The sequence below is a fragment of the Mauremys mutica genome, chromosome 9 (genome assembly GCF_020497125.1).
Source record: "Mauremys mutica isolate MM-2020 ecotype Southern chromosome 9, ASM2049712v1, whole genome shotgun sequence".
Lineage (NCBI taxonomy): Eukaryota > Metazoa > Chordata > Testudines > Geoemydidae > Mauremys > Mauremys mutica.
In genome coordinates, this window is record NC_059080.1 from 64,679,350 (window position 1) to 64,696,995 (window position 17,646).

At 43.9% G+C, this 17,646-nt stretch overlaps 1 protein-coding gene across 5 annotated transcripts in view; it reads left to right on the forward strand.

Annotated features, from left to right (window-relative positions):
• The window catches only part of CLSTN2 (calsyntenin 2), a 713,200-nt gene that overhangs the window by 602,757 nt on the left and 92,797 nt on the right, over nucleotides 1-17,646 (forward strand). For all 5 annotated transcript variants that reach the window (XM_045031410.1, XM_045031411.1, XM_045031412.1 and 2 more), the window contains 2 exons: nucleotides 3,586-3,771; nucleotides 17,021-17,269. In XM_045031410.1, coding sequence (XP_044887345.1) covers nucleotides 3,586-3,771; nucleotides 17,021-17,269 — 435 coding nt within the window. The remainder of the gene's footprint in view (nucleotides 1-3,585; nucleotides 3,772-17,020; nucleotides 17,270-17,646) is intronic.

Genomic DNA, 17,646 nt, shown 5'->3' on the forward strand with positions numbered 1-17,646 from the left:
CAGCACTCAACGGGCTTTGCTTGGTATGTGGGAAAGGAGGGTGCTGCTTTTAAGAAGGTCGCAGAAGCCGAAAGACAATGGCTTACAATGGCCTTATACAAGCCAAATTCTGTTGCCCGGCCCTGTGTCTGTGATCTCTAACACCAAAGCCGCAGGCACTCAATATTAAGATGCAAAATGCGACCTTGTACCAAAATCACATGTGCTGTGTAATGTTGTTCACCGTGAAAGAGTATACTCATTGTTCTGTAAAATGTATATTTTAAAATATTTCTCTCCCTTTTTTCCCTCCTGCAGCTGCAAATGTTTCAAGCCTCCCTCCTTCGTCCCTACGGCTATCTCAGATAAGGCGGCAAAAAAAACGCACGCGAGATGAAATGTTCTGAGATCATGCAGTCGACCCACAGTGAAAGAGCTCATTTGAATGCGTGGAAGGACACAGTATCACAGTACAGGAAAGCGGCCAACAAACATGAGGACAGGAGGGATGAACGTGAGGACAGGAGGGATGCTCGAGATGAGAGGTGGCGGCAGAAAGATCAGAGGAGGCATGATGCAATGCTGGAGCTACTGTAGGATCAAACGGACATGCTCCAGTGTCTGGTGAAGCTTCAGGAATGGCAGCAGGATCACAGAGTGCTGCTGCAGCCCCTGTATAACCACCCTACCCCCTCCCCATGTTCCATAGCCTCCTCACCCAGATGCCCAAGAATGTGCGCGGGGGGGGGGAGGCTCCATGCACCCTGCCACTCCACCCCAGTGGACAGCCCAAGCAAAAGGCTGTCATTCAACAAGTTTTTAAGTGGCCTTTTCCTTCCTTCCCTCCTCCCGACCCGGGCTACCGTGTCAGTTCTCTCCCTATTTTTATAATCAATAAAGAATACGTGGTTTTTAAATGATAGTGACTTTATTTCCTCTGAAAGCAAGCTGTGATCGAAGGGGGGAGAGTGGGTGGCTTACAGGGAATGAGTCAATCAAGGGTTCAGGTTTTCATCAAGGAGAAACAAACAGAACTCTCAAACTGTAGCCTGGCCAGTCATGAAACTGGTTTTCAAAGCTTCTCTGATGTGCAGCGCTTCCTGGTGTGCTCTTCTAATCGCCCTGGTGTCTGGCTGCACTTAATTAGTGGCCAGGCGATTTGCCTCAACCTCCCACCCTGCCATAAATGTCTCCCCCCTTACTCTCACAGAGATTGTGGAGCACACAGCAAGCAGCAATAACAATGAGAATATTGGTTTGGCTGAGATCTGAGCGAGTCAGTAAAGTGCGCCAGCGTCCCTTTAAACATCCAAATGCACATTCTACCACCGTTCTGCACTTGCTCAGCCTATAGTTGAACAGCTCCTGACTGCTGTCCAGGCTGCCTGTGTATGGCTTCATGAGCCATGGCATTAAGGGGTAGGCTGGGTCCCCAAGGATAACTATAGGCATTTCAACTTCCCCTACGGTTATTTTCTGGTCTGGGAAGTAAATCCCTTGCTGTAGCCATTTAAACAGATTAGTGTTCCTGAAGACGCGAGCGTCATGAACCCTTCCCGGCCATCCCACGTTGATGTTGGTGAAACGTCCCTTGTGATCCACCAGTGTTTGCTGCACCATTGAAAAGTACCCCTTGCGGTTTATGTACTGGGTGCCCTGGTGCTCCGGTGCCAAGATAGGGATATGGGGTCCATCTATCGCCCCACCACAATTAGGGAATCCTATTGCAGCAAAGCCATCTACTATGACCTGCACATGTCCCAGAGTCACAGCAGCAGCTCAGTGATTGCTTTGGCTACTTGCATCATAGCAGCTCCCACAGTAGATTTGCCCACTCCAAATTGATTCCCAACTGACCGGTAGCTGTCTGGCATTGCAAGCTTCCAGAGGGCTATCGCCACTCGCTTGTGAACTGTGAGGGCTACTCTCATCTTGGTATTCTTGCGGTTCAGGGCAGGGGAAAGCAAGTCACAAAGTTCCATGAAAGTGGCCCTACGCATACGAAAGTTTCGCAGTCACTGGAAATCGTCCCACACCTGCAACACTATGCGGTTCCACCAGTCTGTGCTTGTTTCCCGGGCCCAGAATCGGCGTTCCACGGCATGAACCTGCCCCATTAACACCATGATCTCCAAAGCGCCGAGGTCCGCGGTTTGAGAGAATTCTGTGTCCATGTCCTCATCACTCTTGTCGCCGCACTGCCACCTCCTCCTCACCTGGTTTTGCAGGTTCTGGTTCAGCATAAACTGCACGATAATGCGCGAGGTGTTTACAATGTTCATGACTGCTGCGTTGAGCTGAGCGGGCTCCATGCTTGCCGTGGTATGGCGTCTGCACTGATAACCCAAGAAAAAAGGTGCAAAACGGTTGTCTGCCGTTGCTTTCACGGAGGGAGGGAGAGGGGGGACTGACGACATGTACTCAGAACCACCTGCAACAATGTTTTTTGCCCCATCAGGCATTGGGAGCTCAACCCAGAATTCCAATGGACGGGAGAGACTGCAGGAACTATGGGATGGCTATGGGATAGCTACCCACAGTGCAACACTCCAGAAGTTGTGCTTAGTGTGGCCGCATGCACTTGACTTTATACAATCTGTTTCCAAAAATCGAATTCTGTAAAATCGGAGTAATCCCATAGTGTAGACATACCCTAAGACAACATTTGGAAAGAGAGAGAGGTAGTGCTGTTGATGGGTATGCTGGCCTTTCACATCTGCAGACTAGAATTGAAAAACTTTTAATCATGAGTCAAATGAGGCTGGTGGTCATATCCTAGTCCTTAGTGTACATTTGCTCATATCACAGAACTTCATAATCTGTCATAATTTGGTATGATTGACAATCTAATTCCAAGGAATATGATATAAGCAATGCCATTGCAGATCAGGACTGAGATGTATTAACAATTCTTGTCAGGAGACTTATACAATGCTTGCCTGGCACTAGCCAGTGATGTTATTACTTCACTTCACTGTGCACTATATACTTTTACAAATAGAATAACATTTAAAAAAATATAGGGCAATTAACTCATTGATGCCTGGGTTCAAACTTTATGGCCTCTTTCCCAGCAATGAACTTATTGAACTGGTGGGGCAAAGCAGTGGCATTTTACACATCAATAAGAATTCAGTCTTCGAAGCCCATCAAGCTTACCTGGTCAATACTAGAAAATGTGGCTTATTTTAAATGTGCACATCACACTATTCATTCGTTGTCGATTCGGGTCTCTAGTTAAGTCCCTCTGACGTGGTTCAGCATAACTCAACTAAAACACAACTCTGTGTTAAGCAAACAAATCTGAAGTTCTTTTCTCTTGAGCTGCCAACCCTGCCATAAAACAGCTCTTCCTGGATTTCCACAACACACTCTGGTGCATTTATTTTCTGCTAAAACAAGTATCTTAAACACAAAATTGTCTCCATAGCACCTGAGCTCAGTGTTTGGGCTAATCATCATGTCTCCAACACTGCTCTCCAAGTGCCTTTCCTCTCTATTCTGTCTGCTCTTACCCAGTGCTATTCAGGAAATTCTTCCAATGTTCATCACCATAGTCCTCTTTTTTTAATTATTTTGTACTGTGTATCTATTTTTATTTTTCAGACTGGAACAAGCGTATTGAGTATAAGCCTGGCTCTGGCAGCATACCTTTGTTTCCCAGCATTCATCTGGAAACCTGTGATGGACCTGTTTCCTCAATCCAGACCACTATTGAACTGCAAACCAATTACATTGGAAAGGGCTGTGACCGAGAGACATACTCTGAGAAATCACTGCAAAAATTATGTGGTATGTGCTTGGTTTTCAGTTTACTTATTAATTCTTTCTGTCCAGATAAAGCAGTTTTTCCATAAACACACAGACCAAGTCGCTACTGTATATGTGGTTTTACATATGCACAATGGCCATTATAGCTAACTGGCTGGTACCCGTAGGAATTAATCATGATGTGACATCAGAGGTAGTTCTTGCTTTTCTCTTCCTTCTCTTTCTTCATTACTTTCTTACTTTCAGTTTTCCTCTCCTTCCTCTCGTCTCCTCTTTATCTTCTTTCCTTCTTCTCATCCTTCTCCCGTCCCTTCATTTATGATGTGGATGATTTATTATTTCTATTGTGGTATTACCTAGGGTTCTGATCTATGTTTATCATACCAGGAGCTGTATAAACAAATAACAGATTATTATGAAGACCTTAGCATTTCACCCACATGAAACTGTAGCTCCTATTCCAATGACCCTTTCTAATTTCATTGCACCAAACAAATCCACTTAAGAAATGTCATGCAGTCCTTTGCCAGAGTTTAAATTAAAAAAAAAAGGAAAGTTTGGGATACTATGGACAAAAGGTATTTCAGAGATGGATAGTTTCTACAAAAGATATTCTGACTCAAGAGTTTCCAAATGTGTTTTGCCCCTTTATTCAGTAGTTCAATATAGGCTTGAACTAGATGCTCCAAATTTGTTTTGCTGTGCAGGTATCACCAACAGGAAAAGTGTCTTGTTATTCTTGGAAGGCAAGAGGACTATTTAGTTAGCTATTAGTTAGTTAAGAAAAAAAGTACACCTATGACCTGAAATTTTTATTTCTATTTGTGGTCTCTGGTATAGTTTCTGAGCATTGTAGTGACCAGCACTCCAGCTAAAGGCTTGTGTAAGTTTTGCACTTCAGGATGTCCACAGACTAAGCCACACTTTAGAGCTATGTACACTTTACCTTATGATATCTGCAACCCCAGGGTGTGTCATTCTTAAGGCTTGTGTCTGAACTGCTGTCAATGTGCAGTTAGGCAGTCTACAGCCTCAGAGTGCATCTTTCCTAAGACCCATGTCTAAGCTTCTACAACATGTGTTCTCGGATGCCCACAATCCATACAACTTTTCCATTTTAATTCATAACTTTTCTGTTCTGCTTTATTAATTGGCTTAAATTTGCTTTGATAGCACCATTGCAATACTGCACAGATGTACGGATCAATAAACTAACCTTTTAGAAAATAATTTTGGGCCTGAAAATGTCTCAGGCAACTTTACCAAACATTTTTTAAAAATCTGAAGCATTTCCCAGGCCAAAAAACTTTAACTTGGAGTTAAGATTATAAATATTGTGATGGGGCAAGGCCAGATGGCTATAGAAAAGTAGTGGGAGATAGATATATTAGCCCCAGGTTAAGCAAATCCCTGGTACCAGGATAAGTAAATGGCAGCTACTCCAGGTCAGTTAAGACACCTGGGGCCCATTAAGAGCTTTCCAGATGGCAGGGAGCATGCTATGTTGATTGGGACACCTGAGCCAATCAGGGGCTGGCTGAAACTAGTTAAAAACCTCCCAGTTAGTCAGGTGGGCGTGCATGTCAGGAGCTGTGAGAAGTTGTGCTGTTGGAGAGGCTGAGCTGTACACACCATATCAGGCACAAGGAAGGAGGCCCTGATGTAAGGGTGAAGGGGAGCTTGAGAAAGTGGGGGCTGCTGTGGGGAAGTAGCCCAGGGAATTGTACGTGTCCTGTTCCTAAAAGGTTAGCTACCATAGCTGATACTATTAGTGTCCCTGGGCTGGAGCCAGGAGTAGAGGGAGGGCCTGGGCCCCGCCCCTTTGCCCCCCTGATTAATCACAGAGACTGGGAGACAACAGAGACTGTGCATGGAAGGATAGCTTCTCCTCACCTCCCTCGCTGGCTTATGATGAAAATGGCTCGGTAGACTGTGACCTTTGTCTCTAGAGAAAGAAGGGTTAAGTAGAGGGTCACAGTGAGCCTCTGAGGCTAGTGAAATCCGTCAGGAAATGCAGGACCCACGGAGACAAGGACAGAGTTTTGTCACTATCTATCAGTTACTTGGGGGAGTAAACAAGAAATAAAAGAATATTATTGTCCTCATAAAATCTGTTAGCCTGGAAATTGCACAGGTAAGGTAACACAAACAACCATAATTTTACTCCTGTATCATAATCCAACTAACAGAGATACCACAAAAGCAGGAGAAAATCTGTCTACAAGCAGCACTCATCTTCATCAATCAGTGATATTAAAACTGAGACATTGATCTAACTGGGCAACTTTACTCTTGTTGATCAGTGGTTTTCAACCTGTAGTCTACAGACCCCTGAGGGTCTGCAGACTATGTCTCAGGGGTCTGTGAAAGGTTGTCATTAACATAGAACAGTAGTTTTCAACATGTGGTCTGTGGACACCATGCCTGAAATTTCCAAAGGGGTCCACACCTCCATTCAAAATTTTTTAGGGTTTTGCAAATGAAAAAGGTTGAAAACCACATTGATAGACGATTGTGTACAACTTTAGCTCTTAAATAAAATAAACGTGTCTTCACATTGCAGCAAAATATTCTTGCCTTTTTCAAGACCCTATGCAGGCATCAGAAAAACATAGGTTTTTATGTCTCTTCAACAAAAATTGACTTCATTTGGGTAATCGTGCAGGATAATTTCACCAAAATACACATGGTTTCAGATGAAGAAGGGTTACTCTGTAAGATTTAGAAAAGATATGTAGCAACCACATCTGGGGATATGAATCTGTTAAGGGCAGGACCCAAACTAGGTAAGTTATATGCCAGGAATGTGGGATGACAGGGATCATACATACATGCAGTATCACAGATACATGTATACAGCAGCAGAGATTATCAGCTCAACACTCTGAGGAAACTACTTTGGCAAGGCAGACTTTAGACTTAAAATTCTTATCAAAACCTAGTTTATCATGATGTTACTCAAGGTATAGCAAGGATGCAAGGTGGAAGGTTGGGAGGTGCAAGGGGTAGAGTTAAGGTTACATGTGAGTTTCTAGGCTTTCTAGTTCAGGTGACACTTTGGGAAAAAAAATCCAGTCTTTCTAATGTTTGCTTTTTGAGTAAACTATGTTTTTAAAGGGCTCTTTTTTTTCCTCTTTGAGTAACTGATAAGTATTTACAATCTTAATTCTGGGTTATCTTATTTCCTAGGAAGAATATCTGCAGGCTAAAATTGATAGAGAGAGGCATGATCATAAACACTTCAGCAGGTCTTAGGAGTGGAAAGTGTTTGGCAAGACGGACAGACAAAATGACTAACAATATTATGTTATTGCTTAGGTGAGAGCTGTTCCCAGCACATGTATAAAGGAATAGAATCTTTAAATCCAGAAGAGAGAATAGATGGAATACGAAATATTGTAAAATGGGAAAAATTCAAATGGACTCAAGGATAGTCTCCTGTGTCTGGAATTCCTATGTTCATAGAGAAGAGTAGGTGTGAGAGACAGACAGATACTGATGACAGTTTCCTTGAAAGGGTTATAAAAGAAAATGAGTTTTGCATCAAAATTGCATCTGGAGTGGTTTACATGCCTGTATTTAGTACTTACTGCCAATCCCTACTTCAGAGAGAGCTCATAGGAAAGCAGGTTAATTTTGTTTAGAAAACTGTTTTCTCCCAGAAATGACCTGATCGTGTGTAATGGTTTGAGGAATAAATTCTTTGAAAGGAACAACCTGCGTATCTTGATGTCAGTGAAGCACCGTGTGATTGCAGTGTTGAGTGATTACAGAGAAATGATCACTTGTGCCACATAGAGCACAAGACTCTCTCAAGCCTTTCTAATTAAGGCCCCAACTGATAAATGTGTTCACTGCTTAACTTATCTGGTGGACATCCAGTGAATTCAACTGCTGAAGAAGGACAAGACATTAAAATGCAGTCATTTGTCTTTCTGTTCATTTATACTTGCCATTCAACATGCCAGTGATTCACTCCCACTTTGACTATCAAGGTATGCAATGTAATTTCCAGAAAAGATTGGTGTAACAGGAGCTTTAAAAAAAAAAAAAAAAAAAAAAGCAAAATCTCAGCTCAGATGATGAAATTATGCTTCTTGACTCATTTTAAAATATAGGGAATTTGAAAAAAAAATCTATAGTTTTCTTCAAAAGTAAAGTGCCCCTTCCCATCCATCCACCCCCACTAAAATAACATTTAGATTAAACAAATCAATTAAGGCTGAACAACAGGGGATTAATGATCAGGCTGCTGTTTCCCTTCTCCCCAATATATTTGTATAAAAATAAAATCATAGGGAACTGCTAACAGCCCCATTTGACAGATCGGGAGCTGAGGCACAGAGAGATTAAATGTTTTGCCTAAGACCACCCAAAAATCTGTGGTAGAGCAGGGAGTTGTACCCAGGCCTTTCAAGTCCCAGTTAGTGCCCTAAGCACTAGGACATCCTTTATATGCTAAAGGTCAGTGTTGGCACAAGAACAAATTGATATAAACTGGTTGTGAACAAATTCAGTTTGGAAATTAGAAGAAGGTTTCTAACCATCAAAGGGGTGAGTTACTGGAACAACCGCCCTATAGGAGTTGTGAGGGGAAACAACTTAATTAGTTTTAAGAAAGAGCTGGACAAATGTATGAGTATGACGAGGTTGCTTGTGATGCTAAGAGGCAAGGCCCAACAGCCCTGGGGCTCCCTTCTGGTTTATATTTTAAGTTCCTAAAAGCCCATGCTTCAGGGTTTCAGCTGGTCACCTGCAGGAGTCAGGAAGAGACTCCCCACTGCCACACATATACCCCAAATATATTCTGTTTTTGTTTGTTTTAATCTCCTTCCTCTGAAACATAAGGAATGGCCACAGCTGAAGATAAGACTTTGGACAGGGACCGAGCATTCTCTGACCCAAATGCCTGGCTGGTTGGGAAAGGAGTTTTCCCCAGGTCAGATTCGCAAGTGGCCTTGGGTTTTTTTTCACCATCCTCTGCTGTGTGTGAGTGACTTGCCCAGATTAGCTGGATGTTTCTCACTTAATCATTTCCCTGCCAGGCCCTGGTGTACGTTGGCCCCTCCTATTCTCTGCCTGTGGCACATAATAGTCTAATGTCCTGTGGGCTGTAACACTATGGTTTAATTTCAGTTATTGGGCTTAATGTGTGGATGCTGTGGGAGGCCTGAGATGCAGGAGGTCAGACTTAATGATCTGCTGTCCTTTCTGGCCTTAAACTCTGTGGCTCTTGTGTAGCACCCACTAAAGTCAACGAGATCTATGGACACCAGAGGAGGGAATTCGGCCTCTAAGACAGCATTAATAAAGGGAGGTATGACATCTCTTGACATTTGCATAGTGTGAAACCATCTACATCTATTTTTAATCAATGAAATACCGCTGTCTCCCCCAACAGAGAAACAGCAAAAAATATTTAAAAGGTTCATATTAAATCTTGCGAAACCCTAGGCAGCAGTGCATTGTGGGCTCTCTGAGGTAAATCTGATACAAAAGATACCCTGAGCAGAATGTTGAGGTGCTTCAGTGCAGGGCCGCCTGGGGGGTGGGGGGAGGCAGGGCAAGTGGGGCTATTTGCCCCGGGCCCCGCAGGGGCCCCCACGAGAATATAGTATTCTATAATATTGCAACTTCTTTTATGGAAGGGGCCCCTGAAATTGCTTTGCCCCAGGCTCCCTGATCTGGGCAAAGCAATTGCTTTGCCCCAGGCCCCCTGATCTGCCCCTGGTCTGGGCAGGCCTGCTTCAGTGAGCAGTTGTCTGCTGCTGTTGCCTTGTTAAACAAAGTGCTTCGTGATTTTTGGAAGCTGCTAGCTCTTGCAATAGATGATAACATACTTTATGCTGTTTTGGGGGCGCTAAGCCCCTTCCCCCCCCCACCTCACACACTGTAGTTATGGTGAGCATCCTGTTGCTGTAGCAGAGAGCAGTTACTAATGCTCTCAAAAGCAATGTGACAGGATTGCAGCTGTGTCCCTTCAGCAGGTATATTCTTGCCTGCATGTTGACTTTGTCTCCTTATTTGACTCGCTATCCCTGACATGGTTGCATAAGAACAGACAGGATTTACTCCCTAATAGTTAGTTTTATGACTTTGACTGGTTTTTCTCTAATACAGAAACAAATATTAAACACACAAAAAGGGAGCACTTCAAATGGTAATTACATATGAATTTGCATATAAAGTCATATTACCAGTCATATTTTATATTCTCTAGGGTTACAGTAAAATCAGGTGATTTCAGGCTACTGACAAAGTCATTGTTGAGAATTAAATATCTCATACTGAAGAAGGGAACAGGAATGTGGGTCCAACAGTAACTTAGCAGGGGCCCTGTATAAACTGTGCCAAAACTCCATGAGATGCTGCATATTGAACATCCAAATCCAACATGGTTTTTGAAGTAAATTTCCACACAATTATGTGGGGATTGAGTAGGAACCTGTCAGTTTCGGGCCTGATTCACCAAGGTACTTAAGCAGGAGTCTGACTTTAAGCATTGGCGGAGCTACAGTGCTATCAGACACTTAAAGTTAGGCTCCAGTTTAAGTACCTTGCTGAACTGGAGCCTTAGTAAGCTATTTAGGAAGTGTATTTGTTCATTTGGGAGCTTTCTCACAGTTTCACTCTAACTGAAAAAATAGAACTTAGCATGATTACCCTACTAAATGTTTATTGCTGCCTCTGACCATAGTGCAGGATTAATAAAGAGACAGAAATGTTTCTCCATGATCCCATAAATTATTTAGTATGAATCTGTTTTAGTTTAACAACCTATTTTTCTTTAATACACAGTTTTTGCAAATTACTTCTATGCCCTTTAAGTTTAAAAAGAATGCATAAAACAAAGGCTGATTCCTTTAGAAAAAGACAGTGTTACTTGTGCTGTGTGCAAGTAAAATATTTTTTAAGTAGCTTGAGCAATAAAAAAACAAATTTACAAAGTTTATTATAGATTGTGCCATCTGGATAAATTGAATTTGATGTTTTCCAATAGATAACATCTGTGTATTAGGCAATGCAACCTGGTGTGTTATCCACAATTAGTGCGTATAAAACAAACACAGTTTGTCCTTGTGCACAGCTTCCATATATATATTTTTAGGTTTGATGATGCTGCCACTTGGAAATGACTTTTACATGAGATTTTTTTTAAAAAAAGAAAACCTGTTAGAAATAACATAAGGGTGGGGGAAATAGCCAAGAACTTCAGAGTTATTAAATGTGACAAATGCCATCACAAAGCTGCATGTTGATTATTACAGTATGGTAATTAGATAACAAAAATATTGGCTAGGATACAGTCCCCACATACAGCTAAATACCGAATGCAACACTAGAGGTTAGGGTATTTCTCCTCTAGGTGTCAGAGTCAGACTGAAAGGTGTCATACTGAAAGGTGAACTGTCAGGCTGGAGGGAGGTTACTAGTGGAGTTCCTCAGGGATTGGTTTTGGGACCAATCTTATTTAATCTTTGTATTACTGACCTTGGCACAAAAAGTGGAAATGTGCTAATAAAGTTTGTGGACGACACAAAGCTGGGAGGTATTGCTAATAAAGAGAAGGACCGGGATATCATACAAGAAGATCTGGATGTCCTTGTAAACTGGAGTAATAGGCACCAAGGGTCAGTGCTGGGGCCGGTTTTGTTCAATATCTTCATTAACAATCTGGAGGATGGTGTGGACTGCACCCTTAGCAAGTTTGCAGATGACACTAAACTGGGAGGAGTGGTTGATACGCTGGAGGGTAGGGATAGGATACAGAGGGACCTAGACAAATTAGAGGATTGGGCCAAAAGAAATATGATGAGGTTCAACAAGGACAAGTGCAGAGTCCTGCACTTAGGACGGAAGAATCCCATGTACTGCTACAGACTAGGGACCGAATGGCTGGGCAGCAGTTCTGCAGAAAAGGACCTAGGGGTTACGGTGGACGAAAAGCTGAATATGAGTCAACAGTGAGCCCTTGTTGCCCAGAAGGCTAATGGCATTTTGGGTTGTATAAGTAGGGGCATCTCCAGCAGATCGAGGGATGTGATCATTCCCCTCTATTCAGCACTGGCGAGGCCTCATTTGGAGTACTGTGTCCAGTTTTGGGCCCCACACTACAAGAAGGCTGTGGATAAATTGGAGAGAGTCCAGCGGAGGGCAACAAAAATGATTAGGGGGCTGGAGCACATGACTTATGAGGAGAGGCTGAGGGAACTGGGATTGTTTAGTCTGCAGAAGAGAAGAATGAGGGGGGATTTGATAGCTGCTTTCAACTACCTGAAAGGGGGTTCCAAAGAGGATGGATCTAGACTGTTCTCAGTGGTAGAAGATGACAGAACAAGGAGTAATGGTCTCAAGTTGCAGAGGGGGAGGTTTAGGTTGGACATTAGGAAAAACTTTTTCACTAGTAGGGTGGTGAAGAACTGGAATGGGTTATCTAGGGAAGTGGTGGAATCTCCTTCCTTAGAGGTTTTTAAGGTCAGGCTTGACAAAGCCCTGGCTGGGATGATTTAGTTGGGTTTGGTCCTGCTTTGAGTGGGAGGTTGGACTAGATGACCTCCTGAGGTCCCTTCCAACCCTGAGATTCTATGATTCTATGAATAGGATGAAATTTAATAGTAAAAAGTGCAAGGTCATGCATTTAGGGATTAATAACAAGAATTTTGGTTATAAATTTGGGACACATCCGTTGGAAGTAACCGAGGAGAAAAAGGACCTTGGAGTATTGGTTGATCACATGATGACTATGAGCCACCAATGTGATATGGCCGTTAAAAAAGCTAATGCGGTTTTAGGATGCATCAGGCGAGGTATTTCCTGTAAAGATAAGGCGGTGTTAGTACCGTTATACAAGGCACTGGTGAGACCTCATCTGGAATACTGTGTGCAGTTCTGGTGTCCCATGTTTAAGAAGGATACATTCAAACTGGAACAGGTTCAGAGAAGGGCTACTAGGATGATCTGTGGAATGGAAAACCTGTCTTATGAAAGGAGACTGAAAGAGCTTGGCTTGTTTAGCCTAACCAAAAGAAGGCTGAGGGGAGATATAATCGCTCTTTATAAATATATCAGAGGGATAAATATCAGGGAGGGAGAGGAATTATTTAAGCTTAGTACCAATGTGGACAAAAGAACAAATGGATATAAACTGGACACTAGGAAGTTTAGACTTGAAATTAGATGAAGGTTTCTAACCATTAGAGGAGTGAAGTTCTGGAACAGCCTTCCAAGGGGAGTAGTGGGGGAAAAAGACATATCTGGCTTCAAGACTAAGCTTGATAAGTTTATGGAGGGGATGGTATGATGGGATAGCCTAATTTTGACAATTAATTGATCTTTGATTATTAGCAGGTAAATAGGCCCAATGGTCTGTGATGGGATGTTAGATGGGGTGGGATCTGAATTACTACAGAGAATTCTTTCCTGGGTGTCTGTCTGGTGAGTCTTGCCCACATGCTCAGGGTTTAACTGATCGCCATATTTGGGGTCGGGAAGGAATTTTCCTCCAGGGAAGATTGGCAGAGGCCCTGGAGGTTTTTCGCCTTCCTTTGCAGCATGGGCATAGGTCACTTGCTGGAGGATTCTCTGCACCTTGAGGTCTTTAAACCATGATTTGAGGACTTCAGTAACTCAGACATAGGTCAGGGTTTGTTACAGGAGTGGGTGGGTGAGATTCTGTGGCCTGCATTGTGCAGGAGATCAGACTAGATGACCATAATGGTCCCTTCTGACCTTAAGTCTTAAGTCTATGAGAGTAGCAGCCATGTTAGTCTGTATCAGCAAAAAGAACAGGTGTACTTGTGGCACCTTAGACTAACAAATTTATTTGAGCAATAGCTTTCGTGGGCTACAGCCCACTTCATCAGATGCATAGAATGGAACATACAGTAAGAAGATATTTATACATACAGAGAACATGAAAAGGTGGAAGTACCCATACCAACTGTAAGAAGCTAATTAATTTAGAGAAGTTATTATCAGCAGGGGAGAAAAACTTTAGAAGTGGTAATCAAGATGGCCCATTTCGGACAGTTGACACGAAGGTGTGAGTATACTTTAACATGGGGAAATAGATTCAATTAGTGTAATGACCGAGCCATTCCCAGTCTCTGTTCAAACCTAAGTTAATGGTATCTAGTTTGCAAATTAATTCAAGTTCAGCAGCTTCTTGTTGGAGTCTCTTTTTGAAGCTTTTCTTTTGCAAAATTGCCATCTTAATGTCTGTCACTGAGTGATTAGAGAGGTTGAAGTGTTCTCCTACTGGTTTTTGAACGTTATGATTCCTGATGTCAGATTTGTGTCCGTTTATTCTTTTGAGTAGAGACTGTCCGGTTTGGCCAATGTACATGGCAGAGGGGCATTGCTGGCACATGATGGCATATATCACATTGGTAGATGTGCAGGTGAACGAGCCCCTGATGGCATGGCTGATGTGATTAGGTCCTGTGATGGTGTCACTCGAATAGATATGTGGACAGAGTTGCCAGTGGGGTTTGTTGCAAGGATAGGTTCCTGGGTTAGTGTTTTTGTTGTATGGTGTGCGGTTGCTGGTGAGTATTTGCTTCAGGTTGGGGGGCTGTCTGTAAGCGAGGAGAGATCTGTCTTTCTCTGTTTATAAAGATTGATTGATTGACCTCAGTCAGGAGCATCACTTCACTCTCTCTGCAATCATTAGGGTACTTATGGTAACAGCTATCAAGGATGTATAGTATAATACTGAGGGTATGTCTATACTACAAGTGCTACAGCTGCAGCACTGCAGCTATGCCACTGTAGTGTAGATACTTGATACAGTGATGAAAGGGGGCTTTCTGTTGGTATAGTATATCCACTTGGTCGCTATGTCAGTGGAAATATTCTTCCATCAACTTATTTGCAGCTATTGTGGGGATCAGTTCCACTTAATTACATCACAACTGGACACACCACTTTTCTTATTTACTTTAGGTGTAGATGGGGCCTAAGGGTTGTACCATGTGACTACAAGAGAGTATTACAGTGATATAGGGTGACCGTGTTTCCTTATGCCGAACACGGGACACCTGGTAAAATTACTCCAGAGTCCAACGCCAGGCAGTCATAGAAATGTTCAAATTAACATCAAGTTGACTGAGCCCCTGTTAGAAACAAATACTGCATAGTTGGAGTCTTTTTATTTACCTACTTATCTTTAGGGCTTTAGGGTTCACACAGGGAGGGGTAATACACACACCCCTGCCCCTCACACATACACACGGGGAGGGGTGACACACACACATACTCCCATACACCTCTCTCACACACCTCCCTGCCTGATGCTCTCTCACCTCCTGAGGTAACACGGGGTGGGGGGAGGGGGGGAAGACACACAGGGTCACATACCCCCCTCCAGATTTCCGCCAGGTTCACACCAGAATGTGGCCAGCAGCAGCCTTTCCTCACTCTGCAGAAGGGAAAGGATGGTAGCTGCTTCCAGCTGCAGGGGAGGAGGATGGGGAGGGCGGGAAAGGGATGACCTGGCCTGTGTCTTTGCAGAGCTCATCTCTTCCCTGCCCTCCCCCGCCCCACTCCCCACCACTCCCATGTGGCTGGAATCAGCTTGTACCTTCCTCCACACCGTGTCAAAAGGCAGCTAACCCCTCCAGTCTGCTGCTGGCCACTGACATAACCTAGCCACCTCCAGCTACAGCACGGGCAGGAAGGGGTTAAGTCCTACGGCTGCATTGTGCACTAGAGCCCGGGGAACCTGACTGCAGGAGCTTCAGCAAACCTGGCCAGAGAGGTGGCTCAGCAGGGGATGGAGCAGCCCTGTGCCCCCCGGGGGCAGGACCCAGGGCGGGGGGTGGGGTGAAGAAGGTGCTAAGCCCCTGCCCAGGGGCTGCTGTGGATCCTGCAGATTTAGGGAGTGAAAAGGCTGGAAATCGCTTCTCTTCCCTCCTTCCCCCTGCTGTCACTCCAGAGCTTAGCTGAGCGATGGAGAGGTTTCCCCATGCCAGCACTGTGTGGAGCTTTGGCACATGCAGGGCTCAGCTCCTCTTGATCAGCACCCTCGGACAGAGGGTCCTGGGCTTTCCCAGGGCACTGCCCAGCCAGAGGTAGGGGGGGAAGGAAGGAACCTGGTGGCCAGACTGTTGGTTAGCTCAGTGCTTCAACCAGGGGCTAGCTCTCCACACAGTGCTGGGTGCGAGATGGGCCCTGCTGGGGGGAGGCTATGGAGGAGCAGTGGGGTTGGTGGAGGGGGAAGAGGCAAAGTAGATAGACGACAGCGAGAGGGGAAGCATGTAAAAGGCCAGTGGGTGGGCAGCAGAGGCAACATGGAACTGGCCGCCGCCTGGGGCCTGCCCGCATTCACCAACCACCGCAGCTTGCAGCCAGTGCCAGCCAGAAAGGGGGTTGGGGGGCAGGGCCCTGCTGGCCAAGAGCTGGCACGCAGCAGGGGCTGTGTTGATGGACCAGCAGGAGGAGTGGCTGGCCCTGTGCACTGCATCGTCACCCCGACACCAGCCTTACACACCTACCCCCATCATTGGCCACTGGACCCCCCCACTCACCGTCAGTGACTTGTGAGCAGGGATCCGGCCAGCAGCAGGACCCACTAGTACTGATGCGGGGGAGACAGAAAATATGGGGCAATTTGCCTGTTTTTAAGAAAAAGTCAGAACATCTGCAGGGAGTGCTTAAACATGGGATGTCTTTTAAAAATGGGACGTCTGGTCACCCTACAGTGATATGAATCTGTACCTATTTTCTAGAGATAGTACTACTAACATTTTACCGTCATTGTGAATTTCTATGATGTGTCCATGGAAGGAAATTCATGCAGTCATCTCAAACTCATGCCTATAAAATCTTATATCACAACATATCACCATGAACTATGTACACACACCAGCAGAAAGGGAAGATTTTGAGCTTTCCACTGGGACACAGAATACTTGTTTCTTGTCATTTCTGAAATGCCAGATGTGAAACATAAGATAATGTTAAAGCTATTTAAAATAACAATGAGACCTTTCGAAGACATTCATCTCCCTCCAGTGCCTGTAAAGTTGTACTCAGCATGACCAGTATATCTAGGGGAGAGATTTCATTAATAGCACCAATTGAAAAAAAAACAACATCAAAATGCACCTTTCTGTACACTGGGTGTTGGTACCATACAAAGGTATTCTGACTCTGAAGTCAATGGAGTAAGATGTTGCTGATCAGGAGCAAGGGTATCCGAATCTGGCCTATAATTAATTTAACGGAATAGCTTTCTCATCACTACCTCATCATTATATGTCATCTGCAGGAGCATCCTCAGGTGCCATTGACTTATTACCCACTCCTAGTGCAACAACTAACTGGACAGCTGGGCTTCTGATAGACAACAATGACATGATTTTTAAATTTGATGGAAAACAAGGAGCCAAAATTCCTGATGGAATAGTACCAAAGAATTTAACCGATCAATTCACTATCACTATGTGGATGAAACATGGACCTAGTCCAGGACTGAGAGCTGAAAAAGAAACCATTCTTTGCAACTCTGACAAGACAGGTAAGTCTATTTATTTTAAATCTTTTTGGCAGAGCTCATGGTGGCATGGGTGGAGTTTTTCTTCCTATCAGTTAATATATTCTGAAAGGAAGCCATAAATCTTGAGTATTGTGTCTCTGAAAGTTTTACACATTCCTTAGCTGGGTGGTAACTGAGCTCAGTGAAACTCATCTAAGGATTTTTCATCTCAAAACTCATCTAAGGATTTTTGGAGAGCGTTTGACAAAATGGGGAACATTCGTTTTAATTTTTCATTATTTAGATTTGGGAAATTAGTGTTTGTGTTAATTGAAATCAGATTAAATATTAATTGGAAAACTGCTGACCTAATTAATCCATAAACTAAATGGATAGGACCTAATCCTCAAAGGTGCTAA